General features: G+C 54.1%; 7 protein-coding genes across 7 annotated transcripts; 2 read left to right on the forward strand and 5 right to left on the reverse strand.

Annotated features, from left to right (window-relative positions):
* Positions 1–1398: 1398 nt before the first annotated feature.
* On the reverse strand, positions 1399–1692 carry M421DRAFT_5298 (uncharacterized protein; the record flags this gene model as incomplete). The annotated part of the gene is made up of 2 exons (XM_033595070.1): positions 1399–1522; positions 1568–1692. The coding sequence occupies 2 exons, from the start codon at positions 1690–1692 to the stop codon at positions 1399–1401; spliced, it is 249 nt and encodes an 82-aa protein (XP_033448485.1).
* A 1663-nt stretch (positions 1693–3355) lies between these two features.
* On the reverse strand, positions 3356–3863 carry M421DRAFT_156858 (uncharacterized protein). The gene has a single exon (XM_033587625.1). The coding sequence runs from the start codon at positions 3770–3772 to the stop codon at positions 3509–3511; it is 264 nt and encodes an 87-aa protein (XP_033448486.1). The 5' UTR covers positions 3773–3863; the 3' UTR covers positions 3356–3508.
* Positions 3864–7222: 3359 nt separating this feature from the next.
* Positions 7223–8113, reverse strand: M421DRAFT_63181 (uncharacterized protein; the record flags this gene model as incomplete). Its single annotated transcript, XM_033596047.1, has 1 exon — positions 7223–8113. One exon carries the CDS (start codon positions 8111–8113, stop codon positions 7223–7225), a length of 891 nt encoding a protein of 296 aa, XP_033448487.1.
* A 295-nt stretch (positions 8114–8408) lies between these two features.
* Positions 8409–10335, reverse strand: M421DRAFT_420771 (uncharacterized protein). Its single transcript, XM_033592594.1, has one exon. It carries the CDS (start codon positions 10250–10252, stop codon positions 8777–8779), a length of 1476 nt encoding a protein of 491 aa, XP_033448488.1. The 5' UTR covers positions 10253–10335; the 3' UTR covers positions 8409–8776.
* A 172-nt stretch (positions 10336–10507) lies between these two features.
* On the reverse strand, positions 10508–12133 carry M421DRAFT_92524 (meiosis-specific topoisomerase Spo11; the record flags this gene model as incomplete). Its single annotated transcript, XM_033598042.1, has 4 exons — positions 10508–11062; positions 11109–11177; positions 11222–11777; positions 11826–12133. 4 exons carry the CDS (start codon positions 12131–12133, stop codon positions 10508–10510), a joined length of 1488 nt encoding a protein of 495 aa, XP_033448489.1.
* Positions 12134–12382: 249 nt separating this feature from the next.
* On the forward strand, positions 12383–14965 carry M421DRAFT_420773 (uncharacterized protein). Its single transcript, XM_033592595.1, has 3 exons — positions 12383–13088; positions 13137–14064; positions 14117–14965. The coding sequence occupies exons 1-3, from the start codon at positions 12600–12602 to the stop codon at positions 14542–14544; spliced, it is 1845 nt and encodes a 614-aa protein (XP_033448490.1). The 5' UTR covers positions 12383–12599; the 3' UTR covers positions 14545–14965.
* A 2164-nt stretch (positions 14966–17129) lies between these two features.
* Positions 17130–19463, forward strand: M421DRAFT_420775 (DUF1688-domain-containing protein). Its single transcript, XM_033592596.1, has 4 exons — positions 17130–17652; positions 17745–18234; positions 18283–18872; positions 18925–19463. The coding sequence occupies exons 1-4, from the start codon at positions 17335–17337 to the stop codon at positions 19006–19008; spliced, it is 1482 nt and encodes a 493-aa protein (XP_033448491.1). The 5' UTR covers positions 17130–17334; the 3' UTR covers positions 19009–19463.
* The last annotated feature ends 107 nt before the right edge of the window (positions 19464–19570 follow it).

Genomic DNA, 19570 nt, shown 5'->3' on the forward strand with positions numbered 1-19570 from the left:
GTTACAGTCGAAGGTTGCCAAGAGTCGGTACTGAATCGAATGGGATCGCTTGATGGTTTACCATGTCGTCAGGCGCATGGAATGTGGAGTGTGTGACTACACAAGCTGTGTTTCGTTTACTGGTCCTGTGGACGTGTGGATGATGTGTTCTGTGATTGTCATCTTCGCAATAGGACCGCAACGGACTGTCCTGACATCATGCATGACTTTGAAGTTTATCCGTGGATCGCAAAGTTAGTGTCGTAAACCTAAAGTGACTACTAGCGGAAGTTAAGCTTGGACTATGAAGTCAGATGTGACAGCTAGGGCGTAATCCTGGTGCCTGTTGCTTGCCGGAACGCTGGGGTGACGGCTGCAGTGATGCGATGATACCTACCTATGCGAAGTGGCTTCTGACCATCTTCATCCAGGGTCAGGGCTCACTTGCAAGATGTCGTTGTAAGGTACCTAATACGCAGCGGCGTCGGTCGCCTTGCATGCGCGTCATGCCTAGGTGTACTCATCAAGTCCCCGCAAGGTACCCCTTCCCAAATGAAGTCGCATGCGTATCCTACATCATTACCCTTTGACAATTTTTCATGACTCGTCTCCCACCGCACCTCACAACTACCCTGCTGCAGATGCAGGTACTGGCAGTCGTCACTGGCGGAACTCTCGTCCGGCCGGTGAGGATCGCTTCGCACGAAGCCCACACACCCGCCCCGCAAAGGACCGAGCCCACGATCTTCGGCCCTGATTTGCGCGGTAAAACAGGGCCTAAGGGCTGTTGTCCAAGGTCTTGCGGCCGTTGAGTCCGGTATCGAATCTCGAAAGGGCCTTTCGCATTAACCTAAGGGCTGCGATAGGCCGACGAGAAACACCGGTAGATGCCCAACTGGAAGCACTGACTGGTGTGGCCACCGTTGTGTTTGGGCGCGCCGCGTGAACGTGGTGTAGATATGCCCTAATTTAGTGTCAGATGGGTGGCGTGGACCCTGCGTTGCGAAAGCGGTGGGGAGGTTCTGGACTCGACATACTGTAGAAGTACCTCGTCCATCTCTGTAACGAGAAAGGGCCGAGGATGAAGTGAGGGGTTCGGCGTGAGATTGCAAGCAGATGTGATGCAGGTAATTGTGATTGCGCCTTGGTTTAGGAAGGAATGTCAGATCGTGGTTTCGTGAAGAAATCTCAAGACGCGGTTCAGAATGTGATAAGTGCCTCAAAGCACATGGTACTTGTATTCAAAGGTATCTTATCCAAATGTGCCGTTACCCAACACCATGCATAATTGAGAATAGTCGTAATCCGAAACGCCTCGAAATGCTGATTACCACACTAAATGAATAACAAATGATGAGGTCGATACCTGACCAACCTCCGCTGATTGTGTGCAAGAAAGCAGCGTCATGAGAGACAACATTATGAGTCGGTGGAGGAGACAGACTCGGCCCGCTCAGCATCAGTCGACTGGGTCATGCCTGTTCGTCGGCGTGCAGAGTTGGTAGCAGTGCTGAGCTGTCGCTTGGTGTGCTCGTGCATAATCCTTAACATGTTAGACGCGATCGATGCTGAGTGAAATTTGACATACCTCTGGTAGGCGGACATAGCATCCTCGGGGTGATCGATGTCAAAGTTGTTGACAAAGTTGTGCTGAGCGCTTATGGGCTCGGCGAAGTTGTCGGTGACATATACTTGAGCGGCGGATGAAGACATTTTGCTTGATGTGGTTGTTGGGATTTGAAGAAGGGTCAATGATTATATTGTGGAAGTGAAATAGTGCGGATAAGGCTCGATTGAAGTGATGGAGTGGCTTGTTTTGGATCTCGATGAAGTGCGAGAGGCCGGAATTATATACAATCCGCTCTAACCAGAGCCACTATTTCATATCGCAGGCGGACAACAGCCAGGCTACCCTTCAGTGTTGCCGGTCATGTCCGCACATGGTAAGAGATCAGCACAGCTTTCGGCACACACTGGCTCACCCTGGTTCAAGGCTTACCGTCAAGATCTACAGGGTCCTACTTCTTCCGTGAGTGTAGACTTGGCCGTTAGACAGAAATGTGCAGACGTGATTAGTGCGATGCTCAGATCCATGTGTCGAGGCGGGGAGGCCGTCGTCATCGGAGTCTTGGGTGTAAATCTTGACCTCACTCTCCACGTCACCAGCGAGCGCCCCTGACCGTGCATGTCCAGGGTCTTCGGACACAGAATGCACTAGACTGCAGGCTGTGGAAACCCTGCCAGTGAAACGTGGCCAGGCACAGACCGCATGCGCTCATTGGCGTCGCAGGCTAGGTAATGGACAGTTTTCCGGTCTCCAACACAACCTTGAAGGCGCTGTGGATGGCAGGCCATCCCGCTGCACGTTCGAATTTCACCGAAATTGGGAGTGCTGAGTGGGGGTCTTTCAATAACCACCACGGCAACCAGATGGTGATTCGTGAAACGTGAAACGGCAACGTCTATACTGCACTGAGGGCTGCCACTCGCAGAACGACGCCTTTGCGCTTTGCTGCCACCCACCGTCTCTGGGACGCCGCGCCACAGTCCCCACGACAATCACACTGCACCAGACGTCAGACCTGCGCTCAGCAATTCAACAATGGACCACACAGCGGCAGAGACCCAGAAATGCGGAATCTCATCACAAGGCGGGTCTCACCAAAAAGCCCCCCGTCGTGCGCCTCGAGAGGCAAGCGTCGTCTGGCGTCATACCTACTCGATGCGGCTGAGTACCAAGGCCTGCTAGATCTAAATCAGCCTAGCAAATTATTAGTCTCATGCAGGGCACCAGCCGTTGCGCTCATAAGGGTCCAAACGACGTCAAAAGTGACGATGTAGCAGGAGGACTTCCCGTGAAGCCTCACATTGCAGGCTCTCTTTCAACTCAGTATCAACAGACGCAGGTACCACAAGGTGACTGTGGTACAGATAACGATGTCATCCAATAACTCGTACGACACAAGATGAAGTTGGCCTCCAGGCAGTGCGCAACTGCAGTCAGTGCGCCTGCCACTTCGTTCTGCGTGGACCGGCACAATGCACTGCAATTTTTACAGATTCAGCAGAATCTACAGACTTTGCACCTGGACCAAGATGCGAATTCGCAAAAGGGCGATCGTGGAGCTGCAGCAAGCCAACCCGAGGTGGATGGATACAAGCCATCAACGAACGGTTCTTTTAGCTGCGTTTATTCCCACCTCTCCTTCCATCTTCCTTCGTGACGCGCATGCCCCGCTGCACGGCCTTCCATCAAGTACTCCCTTCGTCACGGCTGCTTTTCTGCGCTGATGCGCTCCAGTGCTGCGATGAGCATGAGTTTCAACAAGTTGTCTCGACCGTCTAGATCAGCAGGCCTAAAATCCTCCCTCCACCCCGTAATCCACCTCTGTAACCTTCGTCCCGCGCTTGCAGAACATGTCAATCTGTAGATCTCCAAGCCATCGGTGACCACTCACACCCACAACAGTCTCCCCCTTGCTCACCAAGCGTCACAACCCCACTTCTTTCGTGGAGAACCGACGTCAAACTATAGAATATGCGGCACCTGGGCCGAGTGCATCGTGATGCATCTGATAACAATCAGATTAAGTTTGTGCGTCGACCACCAGCACAGCGCATCGAGAAAGATTGGAGCGCATCGAGAAAGATTGGAGCGCATCGAGAAAGATTGGAGCGCATCGAGAAAGATTGGAGCGCATCGAGAATAATCGCAGCGCATCGAGAATAATCGCAGCGCATCGAGAATAATCGCAGCGCATCGACTGGCTTCAACGAGACTCAACATTGACATTCGCGGTTTACTTTCGAGACAGAAATCGGAGATGGCGGTGCTCCTCTTGTGTTGAAGTCCCTAAGATGACATCGTTTGCGCCTCGCACAGCGGGTCAGAACCACTCAGTCTCCTCCAAGACCAACAACACGGAATCCTCCCAAGAGCCCCTGCCCGAAGCCTTGCACATCCCGCGACGAGCTTCACAAGCGGCAAGCCGCGTCGCAAACCCGCCTTGCTGGCCGATTCAGTCCTTCCACTTCTGACATGCATCCAAGTGGAGACCTCCATGACCTCGCGTGCCACTTTTCTAACCTCCCCCTAACAGCCTCGCACGCAGCGAGTCTTTGCTTTACATCCAGACAACTTGTAGTGGGCCAATGAAACGAATCGAGAACGGCTCGTTCTACCATCCGAGGCATGCATCGCATGCTTCCACTGTGCTTCGACCGTGCTCCAACACAGAAGCTCGGTATCGAATGCCACCTTTTCGGGTCGTCTCAAGTTGCGCGTATCCACACTCCCTCTCCATCGTGACGACATAGCCCCCGTTCGGTGGTGATCCGACGTCAGACATGGTCCACGGGTTGACGCAGCGCGAAGCGCCCGCCCCTCAGATCGATTTGTTTGACGCTTCCGCGGCTACGCCGTTCGCCCCACTGTTCCTGCATTGGAGCGACCTGGAGCACAGTAAAGTCTTGGCTGCCGTAGTCACTGACGTTAGAGATGAGGTTATGCGGAGTAGGCGAAAAAAGGACGAGACGGGAGTATTTTGGGATGCAATTGCATTGCATGCATGTTGAGCGGGTTGGGATGGGCGTATTTAGGAGCAGGTTGGGGAGGAGAGGGCGTATGTCATAAGAACATCGAGATCGAAAAAGTGAACTAACGATGTGCGACCGTCCGCTCCTACTCGCTTGAACAGCATTCTCGAGCTGTCGACCGTGAAGAGGTATCGCTGATTCTTTTGTAGATACAGAGTTCGCGTTACTTCTAATTACATCCTTGGAAATTCCTAACCAAAACGACACTCCATCACGCCTCTAGGAATCCGCCGACATATTTCCAAGCTCCTCGCATGCGCACGCATGCCTTCTCAACATCGATCCTCAATCCACCGTACAACCCTATGTCATATTGACCGCCCGGAATGTCTGATACTTCGGAGTCGATGGTGAGCGGCTTCAGTGGTTCAGACCGAAGGTCACAAGGCCTCGTTTCTTCTTGTTGGCAGATTTACAGTGCTACTGCCGTTGCACGAGGGTGGTTTACATAATATTCGAGTGCTCGTGAGCCATGCAGCTTTTACTTTTCACAAGCTACGTTCCGATCGGAAGGCGCGGCACGACATTTTCTCTTCCAGGCCAGATAGAGGACTGTCCAAAATCTTGATACCGTCAGGCAGCAGGTGTGCATCGGCCTACTCTTCGGCGATCTCTTCCATGATTTCGCCCCGGCTATCTTCTGGGTAGCATTGATAGTACCTCCTGCTTTTGTATGTATTCGTGTAAGCAGGCTCGTCGTCATCGTTGCGATAATCGATATGAGAAGTTCAATTCCAAGGCGGATCGTTCGTTCGAGGCGCCATTGGAGGATTTTGTCAAGACAAGGAAAGATTTCGCGGCCTCCTCCAACTCGAGATCCGGTGCAGTGTGTTGGGATCGTGAGTTTCGTTAATTTCCGGAACAAGCCGTTAAAGAAAGGGAGCCTGCTGCATTTAGACGTTCGCTCTGTGGCAGCGGATGTTCAAAGACTTGACTTGATTGGCAGTAGAAACTGCTGCTAATAAGTCAACAAGCGATTCTATATACAACAGCGTCCGTGTCGTTTGCTACAGACAATCTCCAGATTGTCCGCGTTCGGACAGGACTCCAGGAATTTGACCACATCACAATCGACGGTCAGAGTGCTAGCTCCTAAGTCGTAATGGTGTCGGTGGTTGCGCAGCAGTTTCGGGAGTCCGTTGTTGGGTACCATGGTGATGCGTAACTAGCGCAGACTCTCCAGCTGGAGAAAATAATCGAAGAAGACTTTGAAGCCGATCTGCATTCTTCTGGATGTCGAAGTATCGAGATTGGATTGTACATCGACTCGACACACATATTGAGCCAGGTTTGCCGGGCTCGGGAGAAGACGACCTTCATGTCGAATGTTACAACTTTACCCCAGGTCAAGAGACTTCGCCAGCTGACTGGGACCTTGAGACTTTGTACTTGACGGAATAGTCTGGTCCACTTCTTCAAGTCCTCAAGTCGTTCTCGAACATTGCCACCGTAGCAGTCGCAGGACAATGCTTCGACCCTAGTAGATGGCAGTGCCTTTAGCAACTCCATTGCCGAAGCCGTGACGTAACAGAAGCCATTGCGCTTGTTGCAGGTGATATTCAATTTGGTCACGTTTGGACGAAATTTCAGCAGCTCGAGACCTTCACAGTCGACAGAAAGGTTCATCAACAGCTGTGGCCGAACCAACCTTGCAAATCTGCGGTTGACCAGAGCGAGTGCCTTCAGAGGCTTCTATTTGCGCAAAGAAAGTCCGTCCCGGTTCTGACGGTCGCGACCGTCAGGGAAATTGAGGATGATTAACCAGATATCGCAATTGAGGTCTGCGAAGGTCGTTGTTGGTGCGATGGGCGTTGCCATCGGGCGGTGCTGAAGTTGATCGATGAGGACTGAAAATGTGATTTCGATTCGAAGATTGCTGCGCATCGATAAGAGGACAGCTACTTATAATTCATTCAGCAGAAGGTCGCATACGACGTAGCTTTCTGTGCAAAGTTCGGGACGCTGGTGGACGGCCTACAGGCGTCGACACTCACGTGCACAGCTCGTCTGTGTTCCTGGGGGACCTAAGGCAGGAAATGAAAAGAGCCTCAAAAGCAGGTGCTCAAGGCAATGACACAGACGATGTTTTTGCTGCCTTTCGACAGAATAAAATGAGAACGAAGCTAGGCATGCATACCAGGAACGAATTATTGGTCTATACCCATAATCCGGAGCACACTTTCTTTTACTCTTGTCCCACTTGCCTTATTCCGTCCAAAGTCTTCTGATGAGCTTCTCCCGCCCTACCGCCGGGAAACAGAAGATCAAGTTGACAGAACTACCAGTACTCCATTTCAGACAGTTGCTGACGTATCCACATGTCCTGCGAAGCGAATAAAAAATCGTTAGCTCTGCAGATCAAAGCGAGCGCTTTAAATGGAGGTAATGGGTTGAATGCAGTTGAGTAGGCCTTGCAGTGGATATGCTGGACACTCGATCCCATTAAGAACCATCTTCATGACGTCGGAGTCGAGACCGTCCAAAGTGGTGGGAGATGACAAGGTAGCCGCTATATCGAGCCTTATGAGATAGAAGGTAATACCCGCCTGATATCTCGGCAAGTGGGTGCTTGTGGTCGTCCGATGGTGCCATCAAGTTGTGTTACACTTATCCCAAGCCTTTTAATTGCACCATCAGGTGCCAAGCCTCACGTGCATACCTCGCTGCATACAACGACCGCTTCTTTCTCTGCCCGATAGTTCGCCCATTCGGAATGATTGGTACAGACATCAATATCTTCTCTTTTTCGTTCCCAGACCCAACTCAAGTCGTCATTGCCGCTGCAGCCTGCCAACCGCCGCGCAACTCTCTCATTCCCGAGCCAGCACTCCCTCAACCGCTCAATACTCGCAAATGCCAGGCGTACAACATTGTTCTCAGCCTGAACCCTATGCACTTCATTGTGCAGCCAAAGCACTCGTCGCTGCGCCTCGGTAGAGCATGCTGTTATGCTGCGCTTCCAGACTGCACGAAAGCCCACGTCGAGGTTGCCTACTTTGTTGAGCTTGAGGGTCTTCAGGTCCCTGAGGTTGTGGCCTAGAAGCTGCATAATGGTAAAAATGGATGCGTGGTAGCAGAATGCGTCGCTTCGCATATGCAGATGCTGGAGACTAGGGAAGCAGGGTACGAGTGCTGCAATCTCTTCCGCGGACCATTTGGCTGTCGTGTCGAAGTGTGTAAGCTGTGGGTAGGTCCGCTGGCTGCCGACTAGCTGAGGATGTAGTGGCAAAAGTCGGGTAGGTACGTTGAGGTAAGTTTCGATCATGCAGGATGGTCCGTCTTCGACGACAAGGTGCCTCAGGTCTGGACAGTGGGATGCTAAAAATGCAGCTGCAGAAGTGACGACCAGTGTGTTGATACCTGGTAGCAACAACGTTCGTACGTCCTCGACTGCCTCAAAAGCGCTTACAAACAAGTCCACGTTCCTCTTCATCATCGTTACTTCCAGTCTGTTCAGGTGCTTCAATTCCTGGACACACGCAAGAAGCTCCAGGGCGTCATTGCTCGACACGTACTTTCCTGAGCACCACCACCACATGGATCCAAACATGTCGATCTTGAGGGTCTTTGCGTATTGACAGACAAGCGGGGCGCTGCTGAGCTGGCTCAATGGTCGATTGATGTACAGGGCCCTGAAAAGAATTGGACTGAAGACATCTCGAAGCCGGCGGTTGACACTCGCCAGCACCTTGATTGGAGTTTCGCCTTCTGCGCTCTGTAGACGAAGACAGTCGCAGATCATAAGAAGCATATCCTCGCAGAGATTGGCCAGGGTAGAATGATGGTTATTCATCTTGTATGAAGATCTGAGCCGCTGGATTTGGGCGACAGCAGCAAGTGGAAACCTATACACCTCCAGATATGGTTCAAGAAGTACGCACGAAAGGATGGAGAATAACGTCAACCAAGCTTCCGAGGTCAGATTAGGAAGCTACCCCACATTGACATGCATGCTCGTTGCCTTTTGTGGTTAGTTCATAGCAAGCTTCGCAGCTGTCGAAACGCTGAGCTCGAGGCGATCCCGATCATTTGCGTTGTCATACAATTCATACCTCGTCAGTCATAAGATCGTGCTACAATACAGCTCGTCAATGGTGTTGTGCATGCAATCCATGCATTTGCAAATCCATGATGTATGCGCCCCCAGTGTCATCATCGAATGACAATAGTCTGAACAAATAGAACCACATCAGCCGAAGCTTCACACTGCACCTGCAGTCACTTTGCCTTTTCCAATGCCTTGCGAATGTATTAACATCTCACGAAGGCGAGTCTCTGCTTTAGTCAACTCTTGCTGCGTGTCCTGATTTAGGCCTGTTGCACGTGGCCACGGTAGCCATGAGGCCAACGAGGTTATGGTGTTTGATCGAGATTTTGAGTTTGACTGTCCAACAGAAAAAGTTGCAGTCGACCAGTTGCGACGATGCACTGTCCTTTGTTGGGATGTCCCAGTCCGTGGTCGTAGACCACCCCATGTGTTGTCAGACTCTGGTAGGTCCTGTAGCGCAGATGCATCGAAAGCGAGATGTTTGGAGGCCTGTGGTGTAGTTTCGATGGTGATAGCGGGGTGGTCTTCAGTCTGCGATGCTGTCCTGATCGTCCACGCTGGGCCTTGTGGGCGTTGCTGTTCCTCGTGTCTCGAGCTGCTAGCTTCAGGATGTGCGAAAGTGTTGTCCTCCAGAGATTTTCTCTTCCCACTGCTGCCGCCACTAATGACGCTCTTCAAGCTGCCGTAAGCGGACCGACTTCTTTTCCTCTCGCCATCCTCAGATGTCGTGCCTCTACCCTCTTGGGCTAACCGTTCGCTGGAGCTACTCGCCTCTGGCACCGCCATCAATGTGTTATTTGCAGCCGTCCACCCCTGACTGATACGAGACAATCGGCTTCGTCCTGCTAACGCTCCTGTACTGGCAACCCAGCCCGGTCCTGCGCCTGTTATCTCACCTTGTGGAGGAAGGTGCGCGTCGTACTCGTCAGCCAGGCTCATTCGGCTCCTGGCACAGATCTCGGCAATAGCATCGATGGCGTCTCTAATCTCCGGGTCAACTGCACGGAGAATGGCTGAGAAGGAGAAGTCCTCAATAGCAGGCAGCTGTTCATTGTGACGCGCCAACCCAGCTGAAAGAGCAGAGGCATTCGATTGGCCGTTCATGGCGAAGGAGCGTGGGGTGTTGAACCCAGAACCTGGCCGAGAGGTGTGTCGCGACCCTGAGTATGTTCGCACTACAACTGGCTGACTTGTGACCGTTGTTTTGCTGGATGTAGATTTCGCCGGCTTGCCTTGCGAGTGAAAGGCGGGGGCGTTGAGCGCACGAATAGCAGCAGATTGTAACGGAGGCAGGGTATTCGTCAATGTCGTAGTCGTACTGGGCACCGAGCCTGTACTCGCGGCCAGATCGTTATGTTGCTCATGGGCGTCGGCATGCGTTGCGTTGGACGGTATCGCGATGTTCACGGTCTCGTGGGTAGAAGCAGAATTGTGCCCCCAGAGCGTCGAAAAGACACCCAAAGCTACGGATTGCCTTGTTGTGGTGGCCGGTGTCAATGCTGGTGGGAGCGCGCTCGAGTCCGCTACACCGGCGGCATGGTGGTTTGGGAGAGGGGCAGCAGGGTGCGGGTGCGGAGGCGCCTCGCAGGGGCTGGCAGCTAATCTTATATTCGCCGAACGTTCGGACATTGTGGGCATGCTTTACTGGAGCTGCTGCACGTCAATGCATGGCCGCGATGCAGCGCAGTTCGAGGTGTGAACGTGGACTGTCGTGATCGAAGATGCGCTGGCGAGCGGGGCTTGGCTCGATGCTTTCGTCTCATTGCAGCAGCAGTTTGCGATCATTGGATGAAAACAATACTTGGTCCAAACATCTACCCGGTTTGTCACACCTTCCTTGAGTCTACCTGGCATTTTGATCATTGAGTATGGGTTGTATGGACGTTAAAAGAGCAGGCCGTCATCAGAGCCAGCCGTGTCGACTACCAGTTCGGCATCGGTAGCTTGATCTTGATCAAGCTCAGAACTCAAGAAGGAGACTACGCCGCCCGGCAGTTCGTCTAGGATCTGGATTTCAGCTTTCGTGTTTAACACAAGCATCGTTTGCAGCTCGTGCCTCCACTCCTGCTCAGACCCATCCTCGGTACAAAGGTCCCATTCGAGCATGCAAATTGCCTTCATACGGTCGCGTGCTGTTAGTCTCATCAGGCCTTGAAGCTCGAGAGTCGCGCTTGTGTCTGTCCCACCTTCGTTAACCTGAGCTTGGCTGATATGGTGCCTCTTCACACCAAGCCAGCGCAGGTTGGGTAGACTCAGAGCTGGTGCGTCCTTATGTGCGACATCTTCGTGTGCGAGGCGATACGAACCATATTTGTAAGTCGTCATGATAGCAATGCCATCGGGATCCAGATCCACGAAAGCGTACATTGGTACATGTGGTGCGTGATCGGTTAATTGACGCAGGAAAATTCGAGAAGCCACGTCAGGATAGCCTTTGGCCTGGAACGTGTTAGGAATAGGCCATTGTAAGCATCAGTCGTCCTACAGTAACAGCCAATCCATTGAGTGCCAAGTCCTCCCAATGTGTAGTGCTGATGAGAGCGCGAAACGTCGCCTGAACAATTTAGTACATGCTGTCAGATCTACGCCTGTACATACCTCTTTTTCGATGACGAGTATCCATCGAAGCTGCGTGAGATCCAGCCGATCTGTCTCTCCGATCTTCGGGATAAGCATACCCTCTTTTTCGCTCAGACCATCCACCTGCGTACCGTCTTCACGATGTAGGGTGAAGTATCCAGCAACAAGCCCTTTGGCGGCGGCAGTGACATTGAGTTGATATCTTGAGATGTTCAACGTGCACGCTAGGTCGTCTACATAGCGATCAACGACTGCTTGCTTGACAAACAAGTCCGGATGCTTGTAGTAGATGTCTCGCTTGGTCATGATGGTGTTGTCAACGAGGCCTCCGTGTACGAGTTCAATGATGCGTAGAAGCACGGTGAAGTTCCACGCTTCTTGAGCCGTGCTGCCTGGGAACGAGATCTGGCGCACCTTTGGGGCAGGAGTCGAACCAGCTTTGTGCTTTGCAACCGGTTGTCGTCTCGATATGTTGGCCCGGCTCTTTAGAGTGAATGTCAGTCTCTCATTACCCCCCAGAAGGCCATCGACGATCTTCTCAAGCATAGCTTCAAGACGAGCGATGACCCAGTGTCTGGTGTACAGTCAGTACTTGCTTCTTCTGGCTGGGCGTTCAAGGCACCTGTCGCGTGGCCTTTGCTTGTCGAGGTCCACAGACTGTGCCCTACAATCCACTGGAGTCATTACGGCATCACGCTGTAGTGTGACGAGCGCATCTGCTGGTGTCAGTGGTGGGCTGCTGAGTAGTTGCCAGGAGTCTGCTGTTGGTGATCCAGGGGTGTCAAATAAGTCATCGTCGTCCAGAGTTTGGAGATTGTCAGCAATATCGAGCATCTCTTCGTCATCGTATTCATCGTTCCACAAGTCTTCAAAGTCTTCCTGGGAGTCTGGCGCGCCGAACAGCAAGTCTTGAACATCCTCAAGGTCCATCTTGTGAACATCCTCAAGGTCCATCTTGGCGCAGATATGCAGTGCTTATGAGTCAGTTGCTGGAAGCAGTCAGTGACGGATGAAATCGCAGTAATTGGTTTCTGCGTCGATGTCTCGCGCAACAATTGGTCGGCATCCTTGCGAAGTCGACTGAGTTCGGCTGAGTGGTTAGGAAGGTACGATGTTCTTTAGCGGGGAAGGCATTAACCTATATTAGGCAATCAGCATACATTTCCCCAAAAGACAGCGCAATCGCGATCTTGGCGTGCAGGCAACAACCTCCGGGAATCGCGCCCGCGTCTCTTACGCGCCAACGCGTCCCGTCGCGTGCTCATCCACTATCATCAACGCATTCACCCATTGACGCGTTACGTTCATTGCAACGCTTGTCTGCCCGCTCACGCAATCATAAACGTCCACTGAGCAGTTCACTGTTCCATTCGCACGCGCAACTCCTACGCACAACATGGAAGATCCAACGCCCGTCGTGCCTGTCGTCCAGAAGCGTCCTCGCGAAGAGGACCCCGAGCTGCAGCCATCTACACCAGTCAAGCCCATATCGTCTCAAGCGTCGACACCGTTGTCGGTTCTTTCCAATGTCCAGACACCATCGCCAGCCAAATCGAGTGCTCCCACGACTATTTCATCCACACAAAATGCACCTGGCGCAAGCAATACAGAGCAATCGGTCAAAAAGAAGCGGAAGGTCCTGACACAGAAAGAGAAGGATGACGCAGTTCGCGAGAAAGAAGTCAAGACAAAGGCAAAGGCAGAAAAAGCAGCACAGAAGGAAGCCGAAGCTAAGCTCAAGGCCGACGAGAAAGCTCAGAAAGCTGCGCAGAAGGAGGCAGAGAGCAAAGCAAAGGCTGAAGAAAAGGCCAAGAAAGAGGAGGAGAAAGCGAAGAAAGAAGCTGAGAAGCGTGAAAAGGAAGAAGAGAAGGCGAAGAAAGAGCGGGTAGGCTCGCCGCATGCTACAAGAAGATTGCTGCTAACTCGCTCCTAGTCACAGATGAAGCTTAATGTCTTCTTCATGAAGCCAAAAGTCACTGCCAGCAGTGCTAAACCTTCGGTGGTAGATTCAAACCCTGACTCTACTGCCCCTACTCCTCTATCATTATCATTGGATACCCCTGGAGTTGTTGTTAACACAATGCCTCCCTCCCCACAGAAGTCCATCCATAAGAGTGCGCACTCAGATTACGAACGCTGCTTCCTGCCTTTCTCATTGCCATCTACCGCGACCCTCGCGCCCGCAAACGCATTCATGCAGGATATCGAGAAGCTCAATGCCGCCCGGGCTCGATTGGATCGGCTATGCAAGGACGACAAGGCCGGTCTGTCACCTCTCACAGTACATACCCTGAAGGTCTCGCTTCCAGCGCGTTCTCTGCGAGGTGTGAAAACTGTCACTATAAAGGAGGTTGTCAAGCGTGTGCATGGCTCGCCTGATCGTCCCATCGGTCTGACCAACGACGATGAGACCAGCCGCCAACAGCCACTTGACATGCTGAAGACGATACCTATGAAGTATCTACACTTTAGTGAAGATGTCCGCCCTCCCTACTACGGTACTTACACCAAGTCTTACTCGGCTGCGGCTGAGCGACGGCTCGCCTGCAATTCTGTTTCTCGAATCCGACATGATACCAACTATGACTACGACTCAGAAGCCGAGTGGGAGGAGCCTGAGGAGGGCGAGGATCTCGACTCTGAAGGAGACGACGATCTCGAGGATGAGGGAGATGATGATTTGGACGGCTTCTTGGACGATGAGGAGGACCCCCAGCTCAAACGTCGAATGCTGTCAGGCGACTTGGAACCCGTCAGCACTGGCCTGTGCTGGGAGGATAACAGTGGTGTCTCAAAGCTTAACGATGGCTCTGGTGCTATCTGCACGGACTTCAGGGACTTCAAGATGGAGTTCTTACTTCGTAAGTCGGCGCACATGTTCAAATTTTTCCCTTACTAACATCTTCCCCTCAGATCCATATCCGCAATCCATCGATCCGTTCTCAACAGCGTACTGGGCGCCACCTGCACCCGTTATTACTGCGACCACTGCCACAGCAAGTAAGAAAGCGTCTACCAATGGTCTTATGCAGCCTCCAGCGCGACTGCCGTTGGCGCAGCGGACCATGAATGGGATGCTCAACACTCTCAACCCCAGCTCAGTGCCCTCTGCTATTGCAACCAAGCCTACAGCACTAAAGAAGATGGTTCCTGATGAGCAGCTGCCTGCCTTCAAAGCTGAAATCCAAGGCAAAGATCTCACCAAAATTGGTATGATAGAAGCTCTCAAGAAAGCCTTTCCCAAGCTCCCCAAGGCAGCCATCACCAACACACTTAGCGTTGTTGCTGCGAGGGTTGGGCCTACCGAGAAGGAGAAGCGTTGGGTGCTGATTAACAGTTGAGTGTCCCGCATACCATGGCAGGCCCTCCACACTGCTTCTTTCCTTCCACTGTATCATATGGCTTCGCGGCATGCCGAAGAGGCGCTATCGTCGTGCCCATGTTTTCATTCTCCTTTAAAGTCAGAGTCTGCACATCTCAGCGACCAGCATAGCGAGAGGCGTTTCCAGGTTCTACATTATGTAAAGGATATCAACGCATTTCAAAATCACGGCGTTACTGTAAGAGGCATTTCAGCTCTCAGCAACGCAGAGCCTCATGTCGAGAGCAGGATATACATATGTAGCTACACCAGACCACATTGATACTACTACGAATACATCTAGGCCTAATCCTGCGCTTGTTGTCAGACTTGACGCATCTGCGTTAGTTTAGCCTAGACGCGAGCCACAACCCTGAGCCACGCGAGCCTTGGTCCCTATCCTCCTCGGAGCCTACAGCAGCGCGCCCTTTACAAACTGTAAGTAGAAGCGAACGCGAGCGATTGACAGCCCGGCCATGTCAGGGTGGTCCAACGTCGTCATTTGTAATCAAATCACGAAATTCAATGAATTCTCGAACGTTATTTCCGAATGTTGACGTCCATGTCTGCTTCTGGTTCCGGTCACACTGCAAGACGCTTTGACGCGGCACACCTTCTGGGGCTGTTCGAGATCCTGGAGGGCTTCAGACGACCTCGTGGGCGCGGGTCTGAGAACATTAATTGGATCATCGCACATGGTTCTTCGGGAAATTTGCCTGCATGCACATCGTCCCGCGCGGTTGCCCACCCGGCTGCAAGACGTTGGTGTGGCTGCCAACTCCGAGTGTGAGGCCGCAACACCTAATGGGGTGTGCGAGGCGAAGTGGACTGATGCTTCTGAAGAGCAATTCCCGAGGTCTGCACCGGCTGCAGCAGCACTTGTGGATTGGATGCTGCTTGCTCGAATCCGGCCGCACAGCTGTGCCTGCGCGGCGCGCAGAGCTGTAAACAAACTCGGCAAACATGGCACATTATTGGCGACGCGGAACGGCAGGGCAGCGAATTGCCATGTGGAAGGCACACAGGTTTTGCACGCTGCGCTCACGGTTCGCGTGTCATGGGCCGTCTAGCGCTAGAAAATCTAGACCAGGGGCTGCCGCTGTGCCATGCAGCGTCGACTCGAGGGAACATCAGGGAAGAACAGTCTATCAAGGAAGAACAGCAAGGTCAGGATCTGGAGTTAAGAAGATGGGGTCAGTGAGCCGCGAGAGCTGCAGCGGTCCACGAACCGCGGTGATGGCACGGTCTGGCGCTCGCGGACTGTCCCGACTTCGAGAGCAGAGTGGGAGCATACGGCAGGCATGTTGGCAAGGAGGTGCTGGTCGCACGCCCTGGACTGCTGGCTGTAATGATTGCTTCGGCTCGGCGGTTCCTGACTCGGGCCGGCGAACATGAGTCGCAGCAATGAAAACGGACCGCGTGGGCTGGATATGATTTGCAGCAGTGAGGATGCATGCTGTCGAAACTTAAAGCAAAACGATGCTGGGGGGAGGTATCTGTGGGCGACTTCATGTTCGTATCACGTGCCTTTCGAGACTGGAGGCAATTGTATTGTACAATAGACAGGTGGACTCGTCGGAGGGCTGGCCACTTCAGGCGCTCTGGTCTCCACGGAAGGGCATACCCGCAAGCCGGCGAACCCGCAGCCATGGATTCGTCTGCGAAGGCTTGACCCCTGGCACAAAGGGCGCGGTAGTGTTGGTGTCTCGAGCGCCTTGGGCATCAACGAGATTGAGATGAATCTCTTCAGTGAGTGAGACTGTGTCTGCGTTTGTGAGATGCTTGGACAGGTGCAACTGTCACACAGCACGCTGGCAAACCTTCGAGTAGGTACTTGCCTGCTGATCAAGTGCATGTCAAGCTGAAGGCCTGGGTTGGCATTGCGCCGCACAGTGCTATGCTGCAAGCGGGTGAGAGCCGGTGGCTACCTAGGGAGCCTTGGAGACATCTCGGGGCTTACTGCAAGGAGGTGGTGCTGCGGTGCCGTGAGATGGACGCTATGGAGACGGCGAGATGGACACAAGACGCGAGAAGGCCTTAGCTCTGTCCACAGTAGTGCAGTGGGCGGGCCAGGTTCGTGCCTGAGGAACACATGCAGCGACGTTGCTTGCGTGTGCACTGTGCGCCATTCTCGGTGGAGCGAACAGACCCTGCGGCAACGTCTCACGAACGCAGCACTGCAGCAGGGATAGCTGCGTGTCGTCGAGCGCGCACAGCTGCCACAACAGATGCCACGACTCAGGAGTGGACGCCGAAGCGAGCGCGGCCGCTAGACTGCATACCGTGAGGCCCTGCGAGGCGCGCTGTTGCACAGGAGGGTGCTACTGCCACTACTGGCCAGCTGGTCGAGGTGCGCGACTATGTGCAGCATTTGATTAAGGCTGGAGCACCGCGCTGCCAGTGCACGCGCTTACTGCCCAATCGCGGGCTCCCCGCGGACTCCTTGCATAATCGACCGTGACCGGTCGGTTCCAGTTTCTTTGTCCACACAATCCCAGGAGCACCCGGCAGCCTCCCGGCAGCCCACCGCGCCAGGGCCACCCAGCACTCGCAGGCGGGCTGGCAGGCTCGCGGGCTTGCGGGCTCGCGGGCTGCGCCAACTGAGTCGGGGCTCGTTCGTTCTTCTGAACTGCTGTGGATCGCTCCTGCGCGCCCTCGACAGACCGGGCCTGTGTTCCACATCTCCTCTGCTGGAGCGCCGCCAGCGTTCTCCCTCCTGCCCTCCTGCCTGCCACCCCCCACCTGCCCTCGACTGCTCCTGCCCGCCGCCATGCGTCTGTTCAACCGCAAGAGCTCCAAGCCCACCATCTCGCCGGGCTGCAGCCAGCCCAACTCGTCCAATGGCTCGTTGCGCTCCCCTGGCCCCTCCACCGCCAACGGCTCGCGGCCCACCAGCTTCCCCGACGTCCCTCTGCCTCGCGCCCCGGACCCGGCGCTGGACCCGGCGGGCTACCTGAGGAGCATCTACGCCGTGCGCGACCGCTCGCGCCTGGTGCTGGAGAAGGCCAAGAAGAACCAGCTGAAGCACTTCGCCGTCGACATGACCAAGTTCAGCGACGTGGCCAGCTTCGTCGTCTCGATCGTCAAGGTGCATACCCGCCGCGCAGCTGCCTTCGGGCCTACAGAGGGCCTGCAGCACCTGCGATCGCGCCTGCAATGGCAGTGCTGACCCACCCGCAGAGAGACTACGCCCCCGACTACGCCTCGATCCCGCCCCACGGCCGTTGGCAGCACTTCGAGGTCGGCGGCCGCCCGCGCATCGACCAGCTCATGGCCTCATGGCCGTCGACGGTCGACAACTCTGAGCGCACCCGCCGCCTGCTCGACCTGTTCCTCGTCTCCGTCCTCCTCGACGCCGGCGCCGGCACCAAGTGGCAGTACAAGAGCAAGGAGTCTGGCAGGATCTACAGGCGCAGCGAGGGCCTTGCCGTTGCCAGTCTCGAGATGTTCAAGGCCGGCACCTTCAGCAGCAACCCCAAGGAGCCCTGCCAGGTCGACAGCGCCGGCCTGAGGAGGCTGGACCTGGCCATCATGGCGCGCGGCCTCCAGGTCAACGACTCGAATCCCATTGACGGCCTTGAGGGACGCACGAACCTGCTCATCCGGCTCTCCGATGCGCTGCAGAGCCAGGAAGTCTTTGGTCTTGAAGCACGCCCTGGAAACATGCTTGGTACATGACCTCCACACACGACGCTGCGGCGCATGCTAACTCTCTCAGACTACCTTCTCTCGCACCCCACCACCCAGGCCTCCTCGGTCCCTATCATCCCAGTCCCCACCCTGTGGAACACACTGATGGAGAGCTTGACACCCATCTGGCCCGCAACACGAACCCAGATCGACGGCATTCCCATGGGCGACGCATGGCCTTGCTCGGTCATGCCCTCTCACCCGACGCACCCCTGGGAGAACATCGTCCCCTTCCACAAGCTTACCCAATGGCTCACCTACTCCCTGATGGTTCCAATGACCAAGCTCATGAATGTGCACTTCGCCGGCACCGAACTGCTGACTGGGCTGCCCGAGTACCGCAATGGGGGTCTGTTCATCGACACTGGACTGCTGACGCTCAAGCCTGACGACCATAAGCGCGGTGTTGCGCAGTATCAGCTGAATGCCCAGGTCAAGGGACAGCCCAGCATGGAAGTTGTACCTATGTTTGCCGCAGAAGACGACGTTATTGTCGAATGGCGCGCAGTTACAGTCGGCTTGTTGGACGAGCTCCTTGTCGAAGTCAACAACTCGCTGGGACTGAGTGGGCGCGAGAAACTGAGCTTGGCCCAGATGCTAGAGGCCGGCAGCTGGAAGGTAAGCTTCACTACCCTGTCACATTGGCAAACTGAGACTAACACAACGCAAGGGGGGTCGAGAAATCGCAGAAGTGTCGCGGCCAAATACGAAGGAGCCGCCTATTATGATTCTGTCCGATGGAACTGTTTTCTGAGATACCCCTGAGATTCCTCTCCCGCTTTGTTTCGTTCTTTGGTTTCTATGGCATGCACTACACGCACGCCGTACATTTGGACCATTTACACCACCGTTGACAGTGGCTCGACTGCAGTCAATTTGGAAGTTTATGATGCACGATCTCGACGGTCGGCACCACGGTGGCTTTCTGGTTTCATGGCTTGAGCGGCGCGTCACCCTTCATTGGCGTGCCTGCTAGCCTACTGCGATGTCCTATGTTCTTCACTTCTACGTGGGACATGTCTAGATGGTAGGCATTTAGGGCACGGAAAATGGATCTGTAAAATAGTAAGGATCTTGGTCTAGGACTATTACGCGCTTAAAGACGCAGCATTCTGCGAATCGATGATCAGTCGACGTAATACGAACTGGTCTCACACTACTGCGCGCCAATTGCTCATCCCACATTGATGCTTTCGTATGAGAGTCGAGGAGGAGGTCAGGGGTTGCGGCTGTGCAAGCCGTTGCCCCGCAATCAGATGCAGAGCGCACTTGCCAAGCCAAGGATTGACAGTGCGTCCAAGCTCCAGCTCCTTCTT

The sequence above is a fragment of the Didymella exigua genome, assembly GCF_010094145.1.
Source record: "Didymella exigua CBS 183.55 unplaced genomic scaffold M421scaffold_14, whole genome shotgun sequence".
In the NCBI taxonomy this organism is placed as follows: domain Eukaryota; kingdom Fungi; phylum Ascomycota; class Dothideomycetes; order Pleosporales; family Didymellaceae; genus Didymella; species Didymella exigua.